Source organism: Nanorana parkeri, unplaced genomic scaffold, assembly GCF_000935625.1.
Source record: "Nanorana parkeri isolate BGI_ZX_2015 unplaced genomic scaffold, ASM93562v1 scaffold4, whole genome shotgun sequence".
In the NCBI taxonomy this organism is placed as follows: domain Eukaryota; kingdom Metazoa; phylum Chordata; class Amphibia; order Anura; family Dicroglossidae; genus Nanorana; species Nanorana parkeri.
In genome coordinates this window covers 188,570-210,968 of record NW_017306272.1, presented here as the reverse complement: position 1 = coordinate 210,968, position 22,399 = coordinate 188,570, and the positions used below count along the sequence as shown (strand labels likewise).

The following is a 22,399-nucleotide window of genomic DNA, read 5'->3' as shown; positions in this document are numbered from 1 at the left end:
TGCTCTCCAGACATAAAAAAAGGGGGGGGGGGGGGACTGATTTTGGTTTACTGGCTTTTTCTTTTTTTTTTTTGTCTTTTTCTCCTTTTTAGGGAACTACAGCCTGGTTAACTTTGGTTTGGGTAATAGAAATCCAGAGGCATTTTGCGGAGATTACATTAATCCATTGCTCGGGTTTCGAGAGCTGACTGGGGAAGGTCACAGCTGTGCTGCAGCGTTCAGGATAAAGCAGACTTCTGGTGGACCGGGCGCTCCCAGGGATAATCAGGAGTCACCAGTGACTGCACCCCCCTCCTCCTCTTTTCATCACTACAAGCTCCTGTTATGAAAGGATTATTGGCACCCCAGAACACCTTCTTAGATACCATAGCGACTAGATTCGACGGAACACGTAAGTCTTTACTTTGTTTTCTGATAAGGCTTGAGCGACAGTGATCCAGGGATCAGTTGGCGATTTTCATGCACTTTGTTATTTTGGCATGGCTTAGATGGATGAGTTAATAGTCTGTAGGTGGCATCATGAATGCCACCATAACTTAGTTTATTTTACCTGTGTGGCATCGATCACTCATTGCCACTTGCTGTCAGTTTAATTATGTCTGTTATAAGCCAGTCATAGATGACTAATCACCATGTTGGTTATAGGAGATAAGGGTTAGTGGCTTTCAGCACCATGGAGAGCTCCGTCAGCTTTACATTGCTCACGTCTATATTTCAGCACTACGGCCAGCTGTGTACATTTACCTTGAGCCCTTCGTGTACACCTTATCCTGGAGCTGTGCTATTGGGATTGCTGTTTACTGATGTAAAGGTTTTCTTTTGAAGGGATTATGCTGACTGATCTATAGAAGGATGGCTACGTTCAAAGCAGTGAACAGATGCTGCTGGGCTATAATTGCTGTAGTAGTTAACCATTAGGCTATTTTACTTGAAAGCATCCCTGGTGAAAGTTCTGATGTAATGTGAGAAACTCTGCCAGGTTAATCTTGCAAGAAAACTATCTGGTCTCTAATTATTTCTTTTTACAGTGGATGCACTAAGGCAGGATGGGCAAGTTTTAGAAGTTAGTTGCTAAGTCGGTGAACTGATAATATCAAATAAAGAGGTAATACAGAGCTGAAGCACAGTTAAAAAAACTACTAAACTAATAACCATAGCGTTCCTACAGCTGCTGTAGAAATATATATATATAGTTAGTCAGGTTTAAAAAAGACACAAGTCCATCCAATTCAACCTATAGAGATAGAGTATTTTCTTGCTGTACAGTGTATTGTTTCTATCCTAGATATGTAACAGTGGACCATTACATGGATTAATATTATTATTACTATTATTATTATTATTATCAGTAATAATAGTAGTATTTTGCTTTTACGTGTGATTGTTGGCAAATCCTTGATGCCTATTCCAATTTGACAAATTAATCAGATTCCCCTGCTGCTTTGTCCTGCTGTCTCTATTCAAGTGAAAGCTTCCCTGTAACCCCCTTTGCCTCTGTACATTCTCACAGTTCTGTACTAATAGCCATCCTCATGATTGATTCAACAGCAGGCTTTATGGAGGAACAATTCTAGGGTATTCAGCAAAGGAGTTATAATAATAACTTGCCATGGATGTAAATTAGAGCAGGTCAAGCCCTTATAAGATACAACTTAATAAAAAAAAAAAATCTATCTGCCGTGGTAATATTCTATATCTGTGAGAATGTGAATTCATTCCCTCAGTTCTCTAGGAATACGATTAGTGATTCTGTAAAGCAGATTGAAGGGAAAACATATTTAATAAAGATAATCTCAAGACTAAGGTTTTGAAGAAAAAGGACATAAACCCCCAATCACGTCTGCCATTAGGGAAATGTATTTTTGCATGCATCCAACTTTTTATTAATTGTTCAATGGTGTGCTTTATAGGTATTATGCAAAAAATAATGAGATGTAAAGTAATGTTTGGTGTTATACTCTACATGCTCACAACAAAGGCATACTGAATATGTTGGAGAAGTTTGGAAACAGTCCTTGACCGGCCATATTGACAAGTTAATGAGCTGGCAGGAGATTGGTACAGGCTTCCACAATAAATGGAAATTGGTGACGCTGCCACTTATCTTATGTACTTGTCTGTTTTGTTGTAGTTTGATATATGTTAAATGGATTTAGTTTTTATAGAATTTGTCTGATGGCTTTAAACTAATATATTACACAATCAACTTGTGGTGCACAATATATACTTTTTTTAGTATAGTGTTTTATTTAAATTCAATTCTAGATTATTCATGGTGAACTAGATCATACACAAATGACTGAAGTTAATGCACTCTTTTAATTTAAGCATGTCACATTGGACGGATACAGTATGCTGTCATCAATGATAGACTAATCCAGTACTGAATCTCTAATCCAAGGGAGAATTAATTATAATTCTGACCAACCATGCAGAAAAGGAATCCAGATTTCATCTGCAAATATGCCTCACTTAAGGCTTAACTTCTTTCTTAAATGATATTTTACACAACACATATAGATTTAACACAATTTCATGAAATGGAACAAAAATACATGCATTGGTTTCAAGGTTACCGCGTGTTTTATTGTAGCGTGTTTGCACTGGAAAATAACTGTTAAAACACTCTAAAGAGGATTGAGGACAAAATGACCCCGTGTTCTATATTTCTAATGAGGTGGTGTGACATAAATGCAGTCCATCATAACTATAATGTTACATGAATGGTGAGTAAAACTAATAGCCACTAAATAAAGATATGGAACAAACTTTAACTCAGTTATTCATTAAAACCATTTATGCTATTAGACATGATTTATTAACGGCAACTTCGCCTGATGTACATTTGCCAGATTTTAAACTAGTTTGCATCAGTTCACCAGTATTTACCTTATTTACATTTAGGGTAAGCCTATTACACACCTGGGTAAAATGAGTATTTGATAAAAATTTATATACAGAGCTTACTAGATATTAGATCTAGACAGGTAGGTCACGTTACATAAGCTGTTCCGGCAAAAGTAGAAAAAAGCTCTGCCCCTCCCACCTTCTGAGCCATTTCTTTGACTAATGAAGCTGCCCATCATTAGGGTGACCTGTATAAATACTCAGTAGTTGGGGGTGGGTGGGGCTAAGCTTGACATTTAGTGGGAAAGTCGAGATTTTGCCTATTTCAACTGCCTACATCTCTGGATCTAAAGATTCATTTAATATATACATTTCACTGAAAATTACCTTTTTAACATGTTCACCAAGTTTGTGAATGGCTTATTTTAAGCAACTTTCATTTATTCCCAGGTAATGTTCAGATATATAACATATGCCAAATAGGCAAGCAAATAATAGGATAACTGTCATTTGAAGAGTGATGGTAAAATGTTTTAGTCATCCATTCACAGCTGCTGCTATTCATTGTGCCTTTAAGTGGAACAGCCAATCAGTCATGCCTTTATATTATGAAAGACATCAGTTATCATTGTATGCTGCATATGTATGCAATACGGATATCTCTGCAAACAACAAGTTAGTTGAAGCGCCTTTGATGATGATTTTTATGACAGACATAATACCTGATCTCTGAACATTGACGCATTTCAGAAAATTTGATAACATTGCAAGTTTGTTTGACTGTATCATTTAATATGATAAAACGATACAACATTTGCCTTCCTGCTGAAATGAATGTATTATCAGCATATTAAGTCTCTTTTTATTGTAATGTCAAAATAAAAATAAAGGTTCAGTGCTGAATGAATACTTCTCTAATTCATTGGAACATGACATATGATTATTACTCCAGTGGCTAAGATCAGAGATGCAGCTACCAAGCAGAGCACAATAAAATATTTAAATATGAAAAAAGAAAGTATCAGGGCATAATAATAAGGAGGTTATGCTTAACTGGAATAGGCATTTCCCTCATCCACTGTGGCAAGAATAAAGTAAAGAAAGGAGAACAATCACAGGAACTCATGTATCAATCAGATTATTCTACACCAGTGAGGGGAAATTTATTTTTTTCATGCTGTCTTTGTGCATTTGAATTACAAATCTGTACATTTTCGGTAACATAACATGTATGTATAGGCCACAGTTATCAACTCATCTCTTTCAATATCAGGAAAATATGGATTACACTGCTTCTATTGCTGATTAACTAATTTCCTAAATAGGTTAGCCTCAATCTGAATTATATTTAGTATTGGTCAGTTATTAAAGTGTTATTAAACCCTCCTTCAAAAAATGAATAAATGTATCTGCATACCTTACATTACCATTTTTATGTTCCCTTTTTACAGCATTATTGGCCTTTGAAAGTCTGGTTTGTGGAGTTTCTGCCTATAGGGTGTTTCTTTTGCCTTGCGGGGTCTCCCTGGCACTACCCTGATGTGCCCGCTCCAGCTAGGATTGAATCTACACACTCCACTTGGTGCCATGCTCAAAGGATGAATTCACAGTATGGGTAGCGCTTTTGTGCAGTGTTCGGCCAAGACATGCACATTGGGGAGAGGCCACAAGGACTTAGGGGACATGTAGTCCCAAAGATTTAGATCCCTGCTTTGCTCATGGTGCACTCCTTGACTGGAAGTCTGGGGAAACATTGATCAGGGGGACACAGGAAAGAGAAAATCATAGCTAATAACAAGTAAGAATTTGGGGCACAAAAAAGAAAATAACACTACATTATCTACTAGTTAGGTGGAGCTTAAAGGAGAACTATTGGGAGAGTAAAATGTACTCTTCGCAATAGTTTGAGCTGCCGTGTGACATGTATCTGTATCATGCCAGCTCTATAGCTTGAGAACTGAGTAATCACAAACCGCTGATCACGATCTTCTCCCTGACGAGAGCAGTCACTGTCAGTCAACACTACGCGCAGGGATTCCCCATTTCTCTATTCCTCCAGCACTCACTGGAGGGACAGACAGGGGAGGGGGGAGGCACACTTGGTTCTGGCTCTAGAGAGACAAAGCCAGCTGTCAATCAGGTAGAGCCGTGGATCTCGACAATTTGTCAGGATCCTGCCTGGCTGCAGTGCAGTTCTGTGCTGTCAGCATAAAGTAAATTAGTAAATGTTCTCCTGTGATCCAAAAGAGAACTAAAACCAAAAAAAGTATGGCTTTAGTTCTCTTTTAAAGGGTTAGTTCACTTTTTCACAAAAAAATTAAAAGGTGAGCTAAGTCAGAACACGCTTCTCACTGTCCCAGTCCATGCACCACTTACCTGTAATGATGACCCTCATCTGCCAGCCATGCCAGCCAGTATAATGATCTGCGAATTTAAAAAAAATTCTACACAGTCTCAGAGACTGTATCGCAATATGAATGATCAGCATGGTCATGTGACCACACTGACCAATGAGAATTTCTTCTTTCTTCTGGGGCACCATCCTAGAAGAAAGAAGGCTTAGAAGATGTTCCCATTGGGCAGCATTGTCACATAGCGCTGACCATTGCCACCATTATATTGCTACATAATCTCCAGGGCTTTGTAGTAAAGTTTTAGTGTGGCCGATGTGGATGGTGGGCGGGGGCTATCATTACAGATAAGTGGCATAGGGACCGGAGGGTGTTCTAAGTTAGTTCACCCTTTAATTTCTTGAGAAAGAATGAAATTACCCATTCATTTAAAAAAGAAATATTACACTGGAGAATGTATTACTAATTTAAAGGATTGTTATTCAGATGTGAAATCTAAGTACATAAATTTTTATGTATAGGAAGTATATTACTTTATCAATATGTTTATACACTAAATTAAAAAAGAATTATAGCCAGATATACAATATCCTAATTGAACCCAATTATGTGTCATTAAGAAATCCTTAGATGTATTTTAAATAGTCCCAAAGTCATATTAGCTTCCAATGGTTAGTTGCAGAGCAGGATTTAAACTGGGAGAGGAAGCAATTTATGCTAATCAGACATCATTACATTGCATAACACACAAGGAGCTGGCTGACAGGAGGCAAGAGCTCCAAGCTGACTTCATCAGTGTGTTGCTGCTCCTTCACTGTCCAAATATAGGTTTGGATAGTCCTTGACCAAGCTGTATTGCTGTACCTGCAGCAGAGAGAATTGATATTGAGATATGGCCGCGCTGTCTGACAGGAATTTTGAGATTAGAAAACTAACTATGCAGAATTTACAATTCTTTTTGACACATAGGGCAGGCCAGAATTATGTATTTGAACTGTTATTGTAGGTATTTCAGGATCTACAGATGAGTGAAAAGCAAATAAGCTCCACTTTTGTTAGTAGTGAAGGTACTTGAATGCATTTTTAAGATTTATCAAGCTTAGTGTCACTTTAATTCCTTTAGCTGGCCTCCTCTTTTGTTCACATCTGGCTACCCTGTTCCCTGTACTATATATATATGCAATCACTGATACCGCAATATCCACCACAGTGTTCCAAGATTTGACTCCCTAAACTCCCATAATGCATTCCTGTTCCCCTTGATGGTAATATCAGTGATGTTTTGCTGTTTATTACCTTTGTAGACCTTTGTAAATTTACCCATGATGCATAGTTAGTATGTTCATCTTTGTAGACGGTATGGTAAAGTGGCTGGTGGAAGCCGCACATTGTGTATGATCTTATTATGCAAGCTGTATTGATATTTAGAATCCAAGGGCAACACAATACGTATTGTGTATTTGTGTTATTAGTATTATTAACTTGATTTCACAGGACTGCAATAAACTGAGCTTTTATTGGACATTATTGCTTGAAGAAATTTATGACCCTTTATACAGAGTAATAAAAAAAGGAATTTCATCTTATTGAGTGGTATGTCATACCATTTGCCCTGCACAAATACCATGGGATTCATCTGCTTGCAAACATGTTTCCAGAAAATAGGAAGCTAAACCTACTTCTTTTAAACAGCAAGTAAGAAATGTAGAAATGTTTGTAAACTTTGTAATGTCTATACATTCTTTCTCATATTTTCTAACAGATACAGCCTGTTGGCTTATAAAAAGATGCAGAAGGAATGCTTTTTAAACTACTATGTTTTAATAAAGACATATAGAGAGCAATAATAATCTGCAAATGGAGTGATTCATAATTGCCAACCATATTTTAGTTTATTGGAGTAAAACAAAAAAACTATTCTGATGAGTTGGTATTGGTTATTGTACTTCACACATTCTTGCTCATATTGTTGAACAAACCTTAAGCCAGTGAAAATAATGTTCTCTGCTGCTGTGAAGCACTAACCTACAGGATTTTTATAGTGTCTAGCTACCACTCATATTTAGCAGGCTTCAAGGTAGTGAGGAAGAACATTAAACTCCAAAACTAGGTCCCACAAAGTATATGTTTTCATCATTGCTAACTGACCAAGGGATTGAAAACCTACTTGTGTACATGGGACCCAATCTGCATCACTGCAGCTAAAAGGACAGTGTGCATACTTAGTTATTTGAAACACAAATGAGAGAGAAGAGGCTTTTCTTTGTGATTCTGATAATTGTACTTCTCCAGAAGCAAACGTATAAGCCATCCAGTCCTAGCCTGGGGGGAGTGGGTTTCTTCCAGTTTTGCTAAAGGAAATGTCTGGGATTCCGTCATGGATATTAGAAAACGTCAAGTAGGTAAAAAGGCATCATGTACCACCCTTATTACTTTTTTGTTTTGGATAAGGTAGGGGGTGTGTTAAAACACCTGCCAGTTTACATTTTGCTTTCTGTGTCCCACTGGGAAGACTTTGCTTCATTACCTGCCCCAGAGACGAAACAACAAGTGAAAGAAAATTTCAATAACTGGAGAAGATTTCCACCCTTAGTTGACCCTTAGTCAGCTTTGGAAGATCTACCTTCACCTCTTGTTTTGGTGTTTTTTGTTATGGTGACACTGTAAACCTTTGGGTTTTTCCATCACTTTCTGTCTCAATGACAATAGTCACCAGGACAAACAGAGAGGTTGGTTCTCTTCAGCAGGGACACATAGAGAAAACAAAACCTAAAATGTGTAAAAGCCAGGTGATGGATCTTCAGAAATTGCTATCTTGTGATTGTGAAGATACAGTTCAATGCAAAGAGATTACTGGCAATGGTAAGACTGCTTGAACAAAAAATGGACAACTCAGTCTAGGATTAGAAATAATCCCCTGTGGGATCCAGAAAAAAAGACCAAAGGTGAGGTATATAATCAAAGTGCCATATTAAAGAGTCTATAATGTTTTAATTAGTTCATATTAGGGTTTTTACCAAATGCTTTTGCTGTTCAACTTCACCTTAATATGAACTGATTAAAAAATGTTTTGGACTCTTTGATTATTGGTGTGGTGCTCTTATTATTATATTCTTCATTTTGAGCAAAAATAACTTGATAGGGGTTCTAAATCTTCCCTGCTCTAAAAAAGTGAAAGGAAATAGTTTTGGCCACACATAAGCTTCAAGGGAGAAAGTTATTATGAAATGGTACTGTCAAGTGATCTTCAGTAAAAACCTAAAAACATCCTTATATTGCTCGGACACTGTCTCCAGGTAAGTATGGCATGAGTTTGTGTAAAAAAAGGAGAAAAGTTAAATCAAAAAGCCAGCAGCAGGCTAAATCGAGAAAACGTGCACAGGAGTAGTAGAATGGACCCTGATCTTCTACGTCAGATCAAAGATCCCAGGAACACTGAGGGAAGATGCCATGTCCCTGTACTCTATAGCTGAGAGGCATTATGACACGAGAATTGGACTTGCTCTGAAATGGTGTCAGGTTGAAATACATGTATAAACCAAATGCCAAAATCCCTCCCTTACAACTGAGTCTGTTTGCCACAGTGATGTGTCTCTGTGTTGTAGGGTCTGAAGGCTTTCCGCAATAATCTTTGAGAGACCTGCTTGTGTAATATCATATTAAGATTCAGAAGTTTATATAATGCATTCACATATACCAGATGCTGGTGTAATTATATTTTTAATTCTATAATAATTTTTTCAAATATCTGAGGTTGGCACTAAACATTTACAGATATTAGATGCTGGCAGAATGTAGTTAGTGATGCCAGAACTGGCATTATATTTTCAATACTCTTTTGCTAATTTCTAGATGCAATTCCATATTTATATTAGGTCCCACATCTTGTTGAAACATTTCGGAAGTCTCTTCAGCAAATATTGGCTAACAGCATTGAGAAACCAAGATTTGGGCAAGTTTAATCAAATATAAGAGGGGATCTACACAAATGTTTACTTTCTCTAGAATAATGAAATAATACAACCAAATCCTGTATGCCTTAATGGATAAAACTATAAAAATGTATGATGATATCATACTGTCAGCTAAAAATAATCTCCGCTACTGAAATCAGAGTTCATATTTAGTTGTTTGAAAATGTTAATGTAAGATCTAAAATGTACAAGTTTAGTTTCTCTTTTACATCATTTTCTTCTGTGTCAAGAAATTTAGTGTTTGGCCTGTTATTTCTAGTCCTAGACTGAGTTGTCCATTTTTTGTTGTTTTAATTATATGTTATAAAAGTTGTAAAACCAATGTATTACTGGTTCATTTTGTTTCCATGGCAACACTATCAGGCTTTCTGTAGTGATTAATGTCTGACTTTTTAAGGTTCCATCAGAATCTCCAAAGCCCTTCACTGTGTCCCATTGCTTATTTACTGTATGTGTACTATATGCACATGATATCAGTGTTTTACTTTGCATGTGCCACTGCAATATATGAATGATCCACTTTAAAATAGTCCACTAAAATATGGTGGTTTTGCATGCACAGTGAATTGCCACAAACATGGTGATGTAATATGCCATCACCACCAAAATGTAGTATGTCTTACCCTTCATGATTCGCTGTCTAGATCTCAGCAAAAATAATTAAACTTACCTCCCTGGTCTCTCAACTACTTACAACATTTTCTCATCCACCCAACCCAAGCCAGAAGCATAATTCCTGTATGTACTCATCATTATTTGTAACAATGGCACCTGTTATATATCATTTGAAATTTGCAGCACAGACTTATAGTTGCAAAAGGAAAATATTATTTGAAAAAAATTCATATATATATAATAAAAACACCCTTTATTCTAGACAAGCAATGTTTAAAAGATAATAATGCATTTTAGTGAAAGTTGAAAATTGCAGCTGATTACATGAATGGCACTGCCATGCCCCCTCCAACCCCAGAACAGAAGGAGACTTTGTGCATGCGATCCCTTGCATTCTGGACAAGGGTGTAAACAAGCCTTTAAAATTACAGGAGTCACAAGAGCCACATTGTAAATAAAAGACAATTACAGCAATGTATGTCAAGGTACAAAATGGTTCTAGGGCTTATTCACACCAATTACAGTGCGTTCAGGAGAGGTGGCTGCTGAAACACACACTAAACTCCCCCCTGCATTCAGGGGCAGGAGGGGGGTGGCAGTGCATTGAAGACAATGGTGCCACAGCCAGTGCGCTTGCAAAAAAATGCTGCATGCACTATTTTTTGGTGATCGCACTGGACCGGGACACTGGCATTGTTTTGACATGCATTCCAGTGCAGGCGATCACACTGCGGGCAGGGGGCGTGGCTGCGGTGCCATTGACTTCAATGTGTCGCCACACCCCCTCCCACCCCAGAACACAGGGGGGCGTTTAGTGTGCGATACAGTGCGTTCCAGCAGCAACCGCTCTGGAATGCACTGTAATTGGTGTGAGCAAGCCCTTAGGGCTTGTTCACACCAATTGTGGTGCGTTCTAGAGTGGTACTGCTGGAACGCACCACAATCACTCACAAACCTCTCCCCTGCATTCTGGGGCAGGAGGGGGTGTGGCGACACATTGAAATCAATGGCACCGAAGCCCCGCCTGCAGTGCGATCGGACGTGTGGCAAAACATTGCCTGCGTTCCGTTCCACTGCAAAAGCAAAAAATAGGGCAGACTATTTTTTGCATTGGAACAGAATGCAGGCAATGTTTTGCCACATGTCCGATCGCACTGCGGGCAGGGGGAGGGGTATGACTGCGGTGCCATTGAATGCACCACCATGCCCCCTCCAACCCCAGAACGCTAGGGGGAGTTTTGTGAGCGATTGTGGTGCATTCCAGCAGCTACCGCTCTGGAACGCACCACAATTGGTGTGAACAAGCCCTAAGAGACAGAGAGCAGGGACAGTACTGCTGGACAATTGACAGGCACATCAATTAATTACCCAGGCAGCATGTAACATACAAGACTTCCCAGGTGTCTGCTGGCTAAGAAAGCCAGCAGACACCTGAGAAGTCCTATCACAGCACCATACAGCAACAGGGCCAGCCAAATGCTTCAACTTCAAGCCCCATGACCTGACCAGCTGACTGCAGATGTCTCCCTACCTCTGTCCGCTCCTCGATCTACTCTGTGATGTCCCCGATGTCCGTCCTCCACGATCTCACCTCCAAACCACGCCCACTCCTCTTGTTAACCAATCCAGAGAAGGCAGCAGGAGTGGGACCCCACCCATTCAGCTGTCTCCACCTACCATGTCCGAGGTTTTGGCTGGGATAAAAGTTTAGCGTGTGCACCAATGCCGGGACCCGTGAGGATTGTAAGCCCTGCTCCTCACCGGGCCCCCTCTGTCGCGGCCCCGTAGCGCCCGCATGGGTCGCTATGGCGGTAGTTCCGCCACTGCTTCTGAGGACTTTTTCATTTAGGCATTGCTGTACTGCAGTGGTCTACGCTAGTGTATTTTGTCAGCAATTTGGTGGCCTGAGACCCTGGCTTTTGCTGCAGCAGAGTAATTCTTAAACAAACCCCACTGCAGGTTCCTTACTTTCTCTCACACGCAGAAAGCCTCTTGTAAAACAAAACTCAGTACAAAGAAATCTTTTTTCAAAGCCTCATTAGATTCAAACCTGCATTGGAAGTCTAAAACAAAGATAGAGGAAGTCATACAAAAAGCAGAATGAAAGATAGAGGAAGTTCGACAGCCCAAGCTTAATGTAGTACACCCCCAGTGAACTAGTGATTCTGGAAGCAGTCATTTGTGTGAATTAGAGCCCAAAATACCATTGGAATACATTGGATGCAGTTTTGATCCGGTCTGTAACTGCTCTGCTCCTGGAACGCGCTTGGTGTGAACGAGGCCTTAGAAAGCCTAGAGGCCAATTCTAGACCAACCAACAATTGGTTTAGCTGCTAACTTTGGAGAGCACACAATCATCTTTGGAAGAAACATATCATGCAAAAAAAGTGTTTAATTTGGGGTCAAATGTATTTTGTGATGGATATTTGCAGGTAAGATTAAGATTATATATACAACTGGACCATGCTTTATAATGTTGTTATTTTTTTTTCTTTAAATTAACTTGTAATGCAATGCATATTAATACTATTGAGATTAAAGTGTATATATACCCTAACAATGTGTGTGTAAAAAATCCTATTGATCCTGCCATCATTTATGTGAGCTGATCATTTACTGTTTCTCTTTCTGCCTCTACCAAATAGTATTAGTTAGCATTGTTTCCAGCTCTTTCTGTGGATTACCCAATGCCTCACCTCTGTGTTATGGAGAAGAGCAGGCGGGTGCACTGTGGTCCCTAAACACTTTCTGTTCTAGGGTGACAACGCCGTTTCTTCATAGATAGTATGCACAGCACACTCTGCTGTATGGAGCAGCAGCATCGCCACCCTAGAACAAGGAGTTTGTTACCGGCAGGATCACCAGGTGAATATAGTAAAAAAGCTTAAAAAAGAAAACTAATGCAGCCACCACATCTAAGGACTGGTAATACACAATATGATACATTTTTGTTGTTTGGTTTAGATACACTTTATTGGACATGCATTTTAAGTCCTACCAATTGATCTGGCTGTAAAACTTGCTAACCTTTGGTGGGATCAGTCTTCTCTACTCTCTGCCATAGTGAAATAATGATTGTATACTTTGGATCCTTTCTTATTCTGAATGTATATGTTTTTAAAAAATAAAATGTTATTAGAAACAAAGCCCCTCCTGCCAATCAACAATCTGTTTAGAATAGCACAAAATAAATTGAGGTGGGTCTTATTTCTTTATTGTCCTGCATCAAGTATCCCCCTGTAAAAAAATAAAAATAAAATGAAGGCGCTTATGCTGATGTTTCCAGCTCCAGAATGAGCTAACATAATTGAGTATTCGCTAATATTTCCCAATCAGAGTAAAAAAATGATAGCAGTAAGTATAGTTATAGAAATAATCATTTCTTTCTGGACTGTTTTTACACTAATAATAATAATCACAGAACACTGTGGATAGAAGGCTGGAGCCATCTAATAGATCACCACTAAACATGTGCCTAGGACAGCATATACAATAAATGTGGCCCATAGTGCTAAGCAATCAATTAAGCAATCTTTGAAAAGTTCAATAGAAAATAAGTAAATAAATAAATAAATGTAATCAGTCACAGGAACCTTGGGGGGGATAACATTATTGCACAATATAGATGATTTCCTTGAATATATTTGACAGTTTCACTATGTATAGATAAGTTATCACTTTGGGAGACCAACATTAGACATGTGCACTGCCAAAAAATTTGTTTAGTTTCGTTTCGTTTTAAATTCGGATTTGTGTTATTTCGTTTTTCAGGATTCGGGTGTGAAAGTCAATTCGGATTCGGAATTCGGATTCGGACGAAATTCGGTAGCGTTAGTACGAACGTTCGTTTCGTTTTCTGTTCTTATTCGTTTCTTATTCGTTTCTAATTCGTTTCGTTCGTTTGCAGCAAAAGTGACATTTGAGGGGGAAAAAATATTTTTCTCCTACTCTAATGTCACTTTGCTCCAACAAACGAAACGAATAAGTAACGAATAAGAAATGAATAAGAACAAAAAAAACGAAACGAACGTTCGTACGGACGCTACCGAATTTCGGAAATGGAAATTCGGATTCGTTTGCATTCATTATGTCTGTAATTCGGATACATCCGAATGTCCGAATTTCCGAAAATTCGTCCGAATTTCGATTCGGAACGAAACGAATCGCAAATGTCTAACCAACATCATACTACATGCATCCTTGGACAGACTCTCCAGCAGTTGTGGTATTTATGATAACATAATTGTGAATCGGAAAGCATTTTTGGACTAATGATGCTAATGTGGGCTGCTTTGTCTCAATAAACTCTGGTAAAATCCAACTTGATCTTTCACTGACATTTTATAGCCTGTGTACTCGATCACCGCAATGGTATTGGTTGGCCACAATGCACAATACTGACTATGATGGAATGAGCAAATCAACCTGGGTTTAAATTTCAGGTTTGACAAACTCTGGAAATTGCAAACTTTAATCAGAACCCCTTGAGGTCAATTAAAGGGTGGAACTTGATAATACATTCTTGCCATTTTTAAGGCTAATAGGCATGATATTGTTAAACAAAGGACATGGGGAGCTGGCCAATGCCATGGGGAACATGCAATACAAATAAGGAAAAAAAATGCCATGCAGTGGGGAAAAGATTCTTCTTTTCATGCAATTTTGAGTGCATTTATTTGTAAAAACACCATTCTAAAACATGCTTGAGAGATGCCTATAAGTTGTATGTGGTGTTACATAACAGTACATATCACACAGACAGTATCAGTGACAAAGCATTTTGGTATTATATATTTTGCATGTGTAATTGATTTTTAAATATTACATTTATCTATTTGTAATAGGCCTGACATGAGAGGTGGAAGTTGTAGCCACAATAGTTCTAAAAGCTGTAGGAAAGTTTTCTCTTTAAAACAAAATCTAATAAAAGAACCCATACAGGACTGAATGAATCAGTGTGACACTCATTTTCCCAATACTCTTCAAACATTTCCACAAACTCAGGGGATATCCTTGTCAAAAGAGCTGCCTCCATGATTCAGGTATTGTACCACTTACCCACATCCACTCAAAGGATCCATTGCTCGTACAATATACATTTTTCTGCTGTAAAACAATTGAGCCTAAGCCCTTAACTTTATACCAATTGGTCAGTGGCAAGGCTGTTTCATAGTAGAGCTTGTGGTCTTATTTTGCAGTACCATACTGTATTGTACAACCCCAATTCCAAAAAAGTTGGGACACTGTATACAATCTACACAAAAATAGAATGCAATGATTTGTAAATTTCATAAGCCATATTTTAATAGAAGATAGAAAACATATCAAATGTTTAAACTGAGAAAATGTACCATTTTAAGAAAAAAATAAGGTAATGTTGAAATTGATGGCGGCAACATGTCTCAAAAAAGTTGGGACAGGGCCATGTGTACCATGATGTAGCATCTCCTCTTCTTTTAACAACACTCTGTAAATGTCTGGAAACTTAGAAGACCAGTTACTGGCCTTTTGGGAGTGGAACGTTGTCCCATTCTTCCCTGATACAGGATTCTAACTTCTCAACAATCCTGGGACTTCTTTGTCGCATTTTCCGTATTTTTTGGAATTAGGGTTGTATTCAAGTTTGATACAATGTAAAAACAGAGTCTACAAAACACTTAAAAACAACAACATCAGAATTAGTGAATCAAATTCACATATCCCCAATTTTAGCCTTGCTTCCTTTGTGAGTATATTTTATTGTACACATATTTTTACCAAGAAAAAGGATTATTGCACCAGAACAGGCACCCGGTATTGTTTTATGTTCTATAAAAGCTATGTCCCTTGGCGTCCTTGCGTCCTATACACTGTATAGAACATGATGACTCCAGGACCCTTAGACCACTGCAGGGGTGGGGGTACCTAAACACAAACAAGCACTCAACCCTTGCAGTACAGGGGTTCTGCTTTAAATATAGAAATTTTCAGAAATCACCAGCCGCATCTAACTCTCCCTGGAAACACTCTGTGATCTCTCCCCAACCGCCTTCTGGACTGTCCAACACACTGTGATTGTACCTGATACCTTATGTTAACAGCGATGTTTTCAGCAATTGGCAGCAGCAGCACCCACCTCTCCCTGTAAACAGTCTGTGATCTTTCCTTAACTACTCCATACTGAACACATACTGAACAAAGGCCACCGGAAACCCTAACTTTGAATGAACTAGCACACACAAAAAAAACCTTGATTGGCTTCTCCAGCTACCTGAACACAGTTTAGAGACTAGAAAGTGCATTGTTGGTAACTGGTTTCTATAGACAGGAATGGCCATATTACTTTGCTATTTTCTTGATCCACAAACAGATCTTGTTAAAGTGAACCCAAACTCATCCCTAACTATAAGGAGATTACTCAACATGGACCAAAATCAATGATGTGCATCAGCTGAAAATTGATCAACATAAATATAACTCCAGGTAGCAGGAAGTAAATATAACACAGCTACTGTACATGAGAGCAACACATACAGTTACAGAGTCTTCACTATCTGCATTGGAAATCCTTAAATTAAAACTATTAGCAGCAAGAATGCTAGCTCACAGATAAGGTCAAATTAAACAGCAGCAATACATTTAGATTTTGTCTAGCAATTATGCAAAGCAGCTTTAATGAAACAATTTCCTGTTCAGTGGAGCACTGTTTATCAGAAATATCATTTAATCATATCCAAATATTCTTTTATTGCTTTTATTACATATTAATATCCTAAAATGCAGTTCAATACACTTAGCTATGTTGTGATTGTTTAAAGATGCTATATCCAGAATGATTTCATTTAGTGTCTATTGATAGCTTTGCTTTGAATGTAACTCCGCTCTTTCGAACCAAGAAACATAAAGGTCACACTCCTACACTGAGACAACTTTCTAGTTTACAATGAAAGCTTTAACATAAGGAATTAGTCAAAAATAGAAAAACAATTTATAAATGGGAAACCACATCTTGTTTAGGAAATTTATAGAAGGATGTTAGCTGGATGATAAGAAAAAGGTAATTTTGGTGGAAATACAATTCTGTTTGCTTGGAACTACAATGTGTAGGGAGCTCTCTTGCATTTAGGGCATTTGGTGTGCAAAGCAAGTGGGTCCTGCTGTTTAAAAGAGAATTGTGGGAAATGGATTGCTGTGCGAAACTGGAATTCCATATGAAATACTTAGCAAGCAATAACAAGGATATCTGAACAAAAAGCAAAGCAAAAAATCTGAACATCTTAGAGAAACTGTTCAGTTTAATTACTTTAGGTTTATGTTATTTGAAAATAATAATGCCTTACCCTGCATGTTTTCAGGTGAGACAGATTTAAAGTAAAAGGTTGCTAGATCACTGCTAAAATACCAATATGCTTGTCCCTATCTCCCTGCGGCAAAGGCATGTCACAGCTGCGGCATTGTCAACCTGTTTGAAGTGCTGACAATGTTGGGCTTTGTCCATGATAAATAATATACATTTTAAAAATGTTTTTAGCATGATTGTTTCAACGTCAGGAAACTTCTCAGCATGCACTACATTGACATAATTTTTGTATTCTAGCATGTACATATACTTTGAGCTGTGCCAAAGCATAATGGGAGTAAGATATTTTACTTAATTGGCAAATAGTGAAGTTACTCAAAGGCTCTTTTTGCTGCACAGGTGTGGACATCAAATACTATTTGAAGTGTGTCTATGGATAAAAAAAAAAGTGTTGAAAATGAGGTTGAGTCGTCAGGACTACAAAGCTCTTTATGGTGCTTGCTAAAAACAGACAGATAACAAAGCTTTATTTGGATCAGACTATTCATTCAAGTTTGAATTTTTAAATGAATTGTGCTAAACACCACTTAAAGAACTCTGGGCAAGATACTACAATAGCTGGAGAAAAATAACACACAGAACATTTTGGTCCTGTATCAGGATCCAAAGCTTTAGTTCATGTATACTGCTTCTATGGGTCCCAGAACATATAGTGAACATAACATAAATAAAAAAATAAATAAATAGTTCAGAGTAAGCCAACTATTTACATTAGAGGAAATTTCTCTCAGCTGCTACAATGGCACTTGTAATATTTGTTGCGAGCAGTAATAAAGCTCATGATCAAAACAATATTGATTCTTAATATAACCCAGTTTTTTTTTTCAAATTTATTGTAGTGATTTATATCCTTATTGGAGCACTATTTTAAAGCCATTTTGTTATTCAAATGTTGATTTGGTGGTGCCACCAAGATTTCCTTTCAACTGGTAGATTGCACTGGTAAAGAAAATGTAAACAAATGGTAAATATTCATTTGTGCTAATAGTAAAAAAAAACATAATAGTGAAAAAAAATCTCAAACTGTACTCTGTTTAGCTATTTTTATTCTAGCTTATGCTGTGAATTCCATATCATGTCCCATTGTAACGTTATAAATTATGTTAGTACCACTGTACTTTACATAAACATCTGTAATTAATCAGGACAAGGGTATAAATAATTGGACAGGGTGCAGTTTCCAGTGTTTTTTTATTATGAGGCCAGGTATAAATCAGCATGTTGTAGTACCCTCATAAGAAGTCACATAAAGTGGACTGAAGATTATAGGTTGCATATACCATGTACAATCCACACACCTGTCACACAATCTCCATATGGAGCAAGGAGTTACAGTACAACTAACAGATTCAATGACTCATGCCTTACGGCGATATAATGGCAGCCCTTCTGGTGCTTGTACTCCTAATCAGGTCAACAAAGAATTCATGCTCACCGCTACATTTATTTGTTTCCTTCATTGATGTAATTTACTACACAGCAGATAAAACGTTTAAAACAACAATGGCATTGGTGTTTTAAACTCTTTACCTGCTATGGAGTGAATTGTATAAATGTAGGAAAATGAAAACGGCAGCGGTAAGATCATTTCTTTTTATTTTCTTGCTGTGGATGAACTTATGTTACATCAGACAAAAAAAATATTTAGGGGATTGATAGCTTCCAAACGAACCTTCAAAAAACTTTTGTATATATATATATGTAAATGTATAGGGTATAGGGCAGGGTTGTGATTAGGTGAAATACATTTCTTGTTTTATCTTACAGTGGGTATTAGTGGCAGAAAAATTAAGATAGGGCCATATGAGGTGGGGGGTGTTGGGGGGGGGGCATAAAGGTTGTTTGCTTCTGGGCCTCCACTTTTAGCAGACTGATCATAGTGGTTCAGAGGCCCCTAACATTAGACAAAAATCATTCAGTGACCAGCGTTGCTCATACATCACTCTCTTTCTTACCTTACAAGAACTGTTGGAGCAGTGACAGAATGGTGTGTGAACCAGATCACCACACTACTCTCCTCCCAATACTGCTCTTTTTATTTGCCTCTAGTGCACCTCTGTGTTGCACCTCTCATCTGCCTCCAGTGACCCTTTTCCAATACTGTTCAAGTTTTGCTCAAGTGTTCCTGTTTCTGCTGCTATAGTTTAACTCCAGCACCACTCACTACTGCTCCAAACATCCTTAAGAATGCCTCTGTACTATTTTTCTTGTTCAACTCCACCCATTTTGTACTGCTTCTTTGGTCCATTCTTCAGCACCCTTGTGGTCTATTACTCTCATCTCCTTGGCAATGCTGCTCTGTATCCCCTGGTTCGCCCCTAGCCCCCCCCCTGTACTGCTTCTCTGGTCCATCTCCACTGCCATTATGCATGCTCTCCACTGGTCCATCTCCAGTGCCCCTTTTGTACTGCTTCTCTCAATTACCTCTAGCTTGTATTGTACTTCTGCCTTCAACATACCTTTCTAAGATTCCAATCCTCCATTTACAACATCCGCTCTTAATTGCCTTTCCCTTTATTATCCCCCATGTAGTGTGTTCTTTCTTCACCTCCAGTATCCTACCAGTGAGTAAAAGGTATAACTACCACAAACCAGTGAGACTATAAGATTTTCTTGGCAGCCAGTTGAAACATATCTGTAAACATCTCATTTACATATCTATCTCAGGACCCGCAGGACAGAAAAAAAATGTTCATTACCCTTGGGGGCAAATTATAGCATCTTCTCAGACTTAGTCAAGTGATCTTACTGGGAATACGTAAAGTTATACATTATTCAACCTTTTTGGTACATTATTTATATTACATTGAATTATATTTTGTTAGTATGATTACTTTATATGTTTTATTGTGTATACCAAGTTTTAAATATGAGCATATCTGTATATGGTGGTTGTCTAAATATATTCCGTGTATGCACAGTAATCAGTGTGTTATACATGTTGCACTTAATATAGTGCTGTGGATTATACAATACACTGTGCGGGGAATTTATCAAAACTAGAGTAGACAGTCTGGAGCAGTTGCCCATGCAACCAATCAGCTTCTCTCTTCAGTTTGTTCCATTACGCTTTGAAAATGAAAGAGAGAAGCTGATTGGTTTACATGCACAGCTACTCCAGATTTTGTCTGCTCCAGGTTTGATAAATTCCCCTCACAGTGGTTTGCCAGTTGTTACCTATTGCCACTAGTGATGAGTAAACCAAGATAGGTTTGGTTTGCTGGACAATTAGCAAATGCTTTAAAAAAATCTGCAACCCCCGAACATAGCTTCAGAACTCCATTGAAGTCTGTAGAAGGCAAGTTTTTGCACTCTAACAAAAGTGACATTTAGCCCTCATTCACACTAGAAACGGCCGGCACGTACAGCTCCGTGCTGCGTGCACTGCCGTATCGGGCAGCTCCCGGGAAGGACAGGTGCTGCATGTGATTAGTACGCAGCCCCCGACCTTCTCTATGGGACTATGCGGCCATGCACCCCCTTACGCTCACCTCAAGTGCAGGTGCATGTTTCCTGGCTTGGACGCAGACCCGATCCATCTTGTCATCGTACGAGTACGCTCGCCTGCACGGACGTGCAGGGCGGGTGAGCGTAGGGCTGCTTAGTCCCATAGAGAAGGACAGGAGCTGCGTACTAATCACACGCAGCATCTGTCCCTCCCGGGAGCTGCCTGATACGGAGCTGTACGTGCCGGCCGTTTCTAGTGTGAATGAGGGCTAAAAAAACACTATCACAGCTAAAGAACATTTCTGATCTCCAGCCTCGCATATGTTTGTAAACAAAGCCACTGGGGACATCATTGACCAAATATGGTCATGCCCTATGAAAATTCTGACTAGGAAGTCAGCAATTGTAAGGAATGTTTGGGGTTCTCCAACAGTTGATCTGGGCATTATGAAAGAGAAATTAAAATAAGCAAAAGTCTATGCGGTGCTTGTTATACAGCTTTAGCCTTGACTTAAATGTTTTCTTCCTCGTTACACTTAAATACAAATGTATAACAATACATTTCTATACTGGCTGTCAACTAAGCCTATAAAATACTAACAATATGTAAATGTATGGTTATTATTGTTTCCACATTCTGTTGTCAGTTTGAGTGGAAAGGAATTGTGCAACCTTGCTATTCATTTACTGTAAAAGAATGGCAGACATTTGTATGTGTTTCTATTCTTCAATGGTCTGTCTGCATGTTACCATTGCTCAGACACTATTTCTTGAGAAACATTATTATGTTTAAATGTTTGTGTCACCAAGCCAGCCTTGGAAGACACCCAACAATTTATTTTCTAAAGGCTCCCTGGCCTCTTATTTCTGTTAGTCCTAACAGCCACAATAGTCTGTCTTAGGTTGTTCTCGAAACCATTGACATATGCCAGAGGAAATATGCAAAACTGTACTTTCTGAAATTGTACATGATGAACTGTTTGATGAAAAGTGGATACACCCACTACAAAATACGCAGCTGCTCCATGCTTCAATAAACAGACTTGTCAGTTATCAACCAGATTCAAGTTGTCTAAATATGTTTTAGGAAAACAATTGCTAATGACAAATTCACATCACAGGAGGCAATAACACTGCTGTTATAAAATACTATCTTCTGCGGAAAAAAAATGAAAACAAAAAGGCAATACACAAACAAGCCTGAGAAATTCAATTCAAACAAATGGATTGTAAAACAACCAATATGTACATTAACAGATCACCAAAACTAAACTAGATTATGCTGATACCATTCATCTATTTGTACATAATGGGCCTAATTTATCACAGTGTTTTTAGTAAAGACTCTCTGTGTTGCAGGAACTTGTCAAAAAGAACCCTGCACAGGACAAATATGTAAAATGAAAGCTTAACCCCTTCATGACTGAGGCCCTTTTTTCAATTTTTGCACCCATGTTATATTCCACATTTTAGGCCTGAAAATGATGTAAAACCCCCCAACATTATATATTTTCTGAATGCCAAGACCCTATAGAATAAAATGGTGGTAGTTGAAAATTTTTATGTTGCGCAATATTAGCGCAACTTCTTATTAAACCCCAAAATTTAGTGACAAATTTAATTAAATGCCCCAAAACACAACAAATTACCCATTTTTTAAATTAAATATAAAATATGAGGTTACAACTAGTAAAACGATACCCAACATGCCCAGTTTACAGATTGCGTGCGACCGTGAAACGGCGAAAAACTGCAGTACCCCAAAAAGTCAATAATAGACACTTTAAAAGCCCCCACAGGTCATCAATTTAGAAATACCCCAAAAT

General features: G+C 38.3%; 1 protein-coding gene across 1 annotated transcript in view; it reads left to right on the top strand.

Moving 5' to 3' along the window:
- Window positions 1–324: 324 nt before the first annotated feature.
- Window positions 325–22,399, top strand: part of LOC108801020 (potassium voltage-gated channel subfamily H member 8-like) — a gene marked incomplete at its 3' end in the record, with an annotated part of 205,582 nt that continues 183,507 nt past the window's right edge. Inside the window, exon 1 of the mRNA XM_018573019.1 lies at window positions 325–391. Within this exon, the coding sequence (XP_018428521.1) occupies window positions 325–391 (67 nt within the window). The remainder of the gene's footprint in view (window positions 392–22,399) is intronic.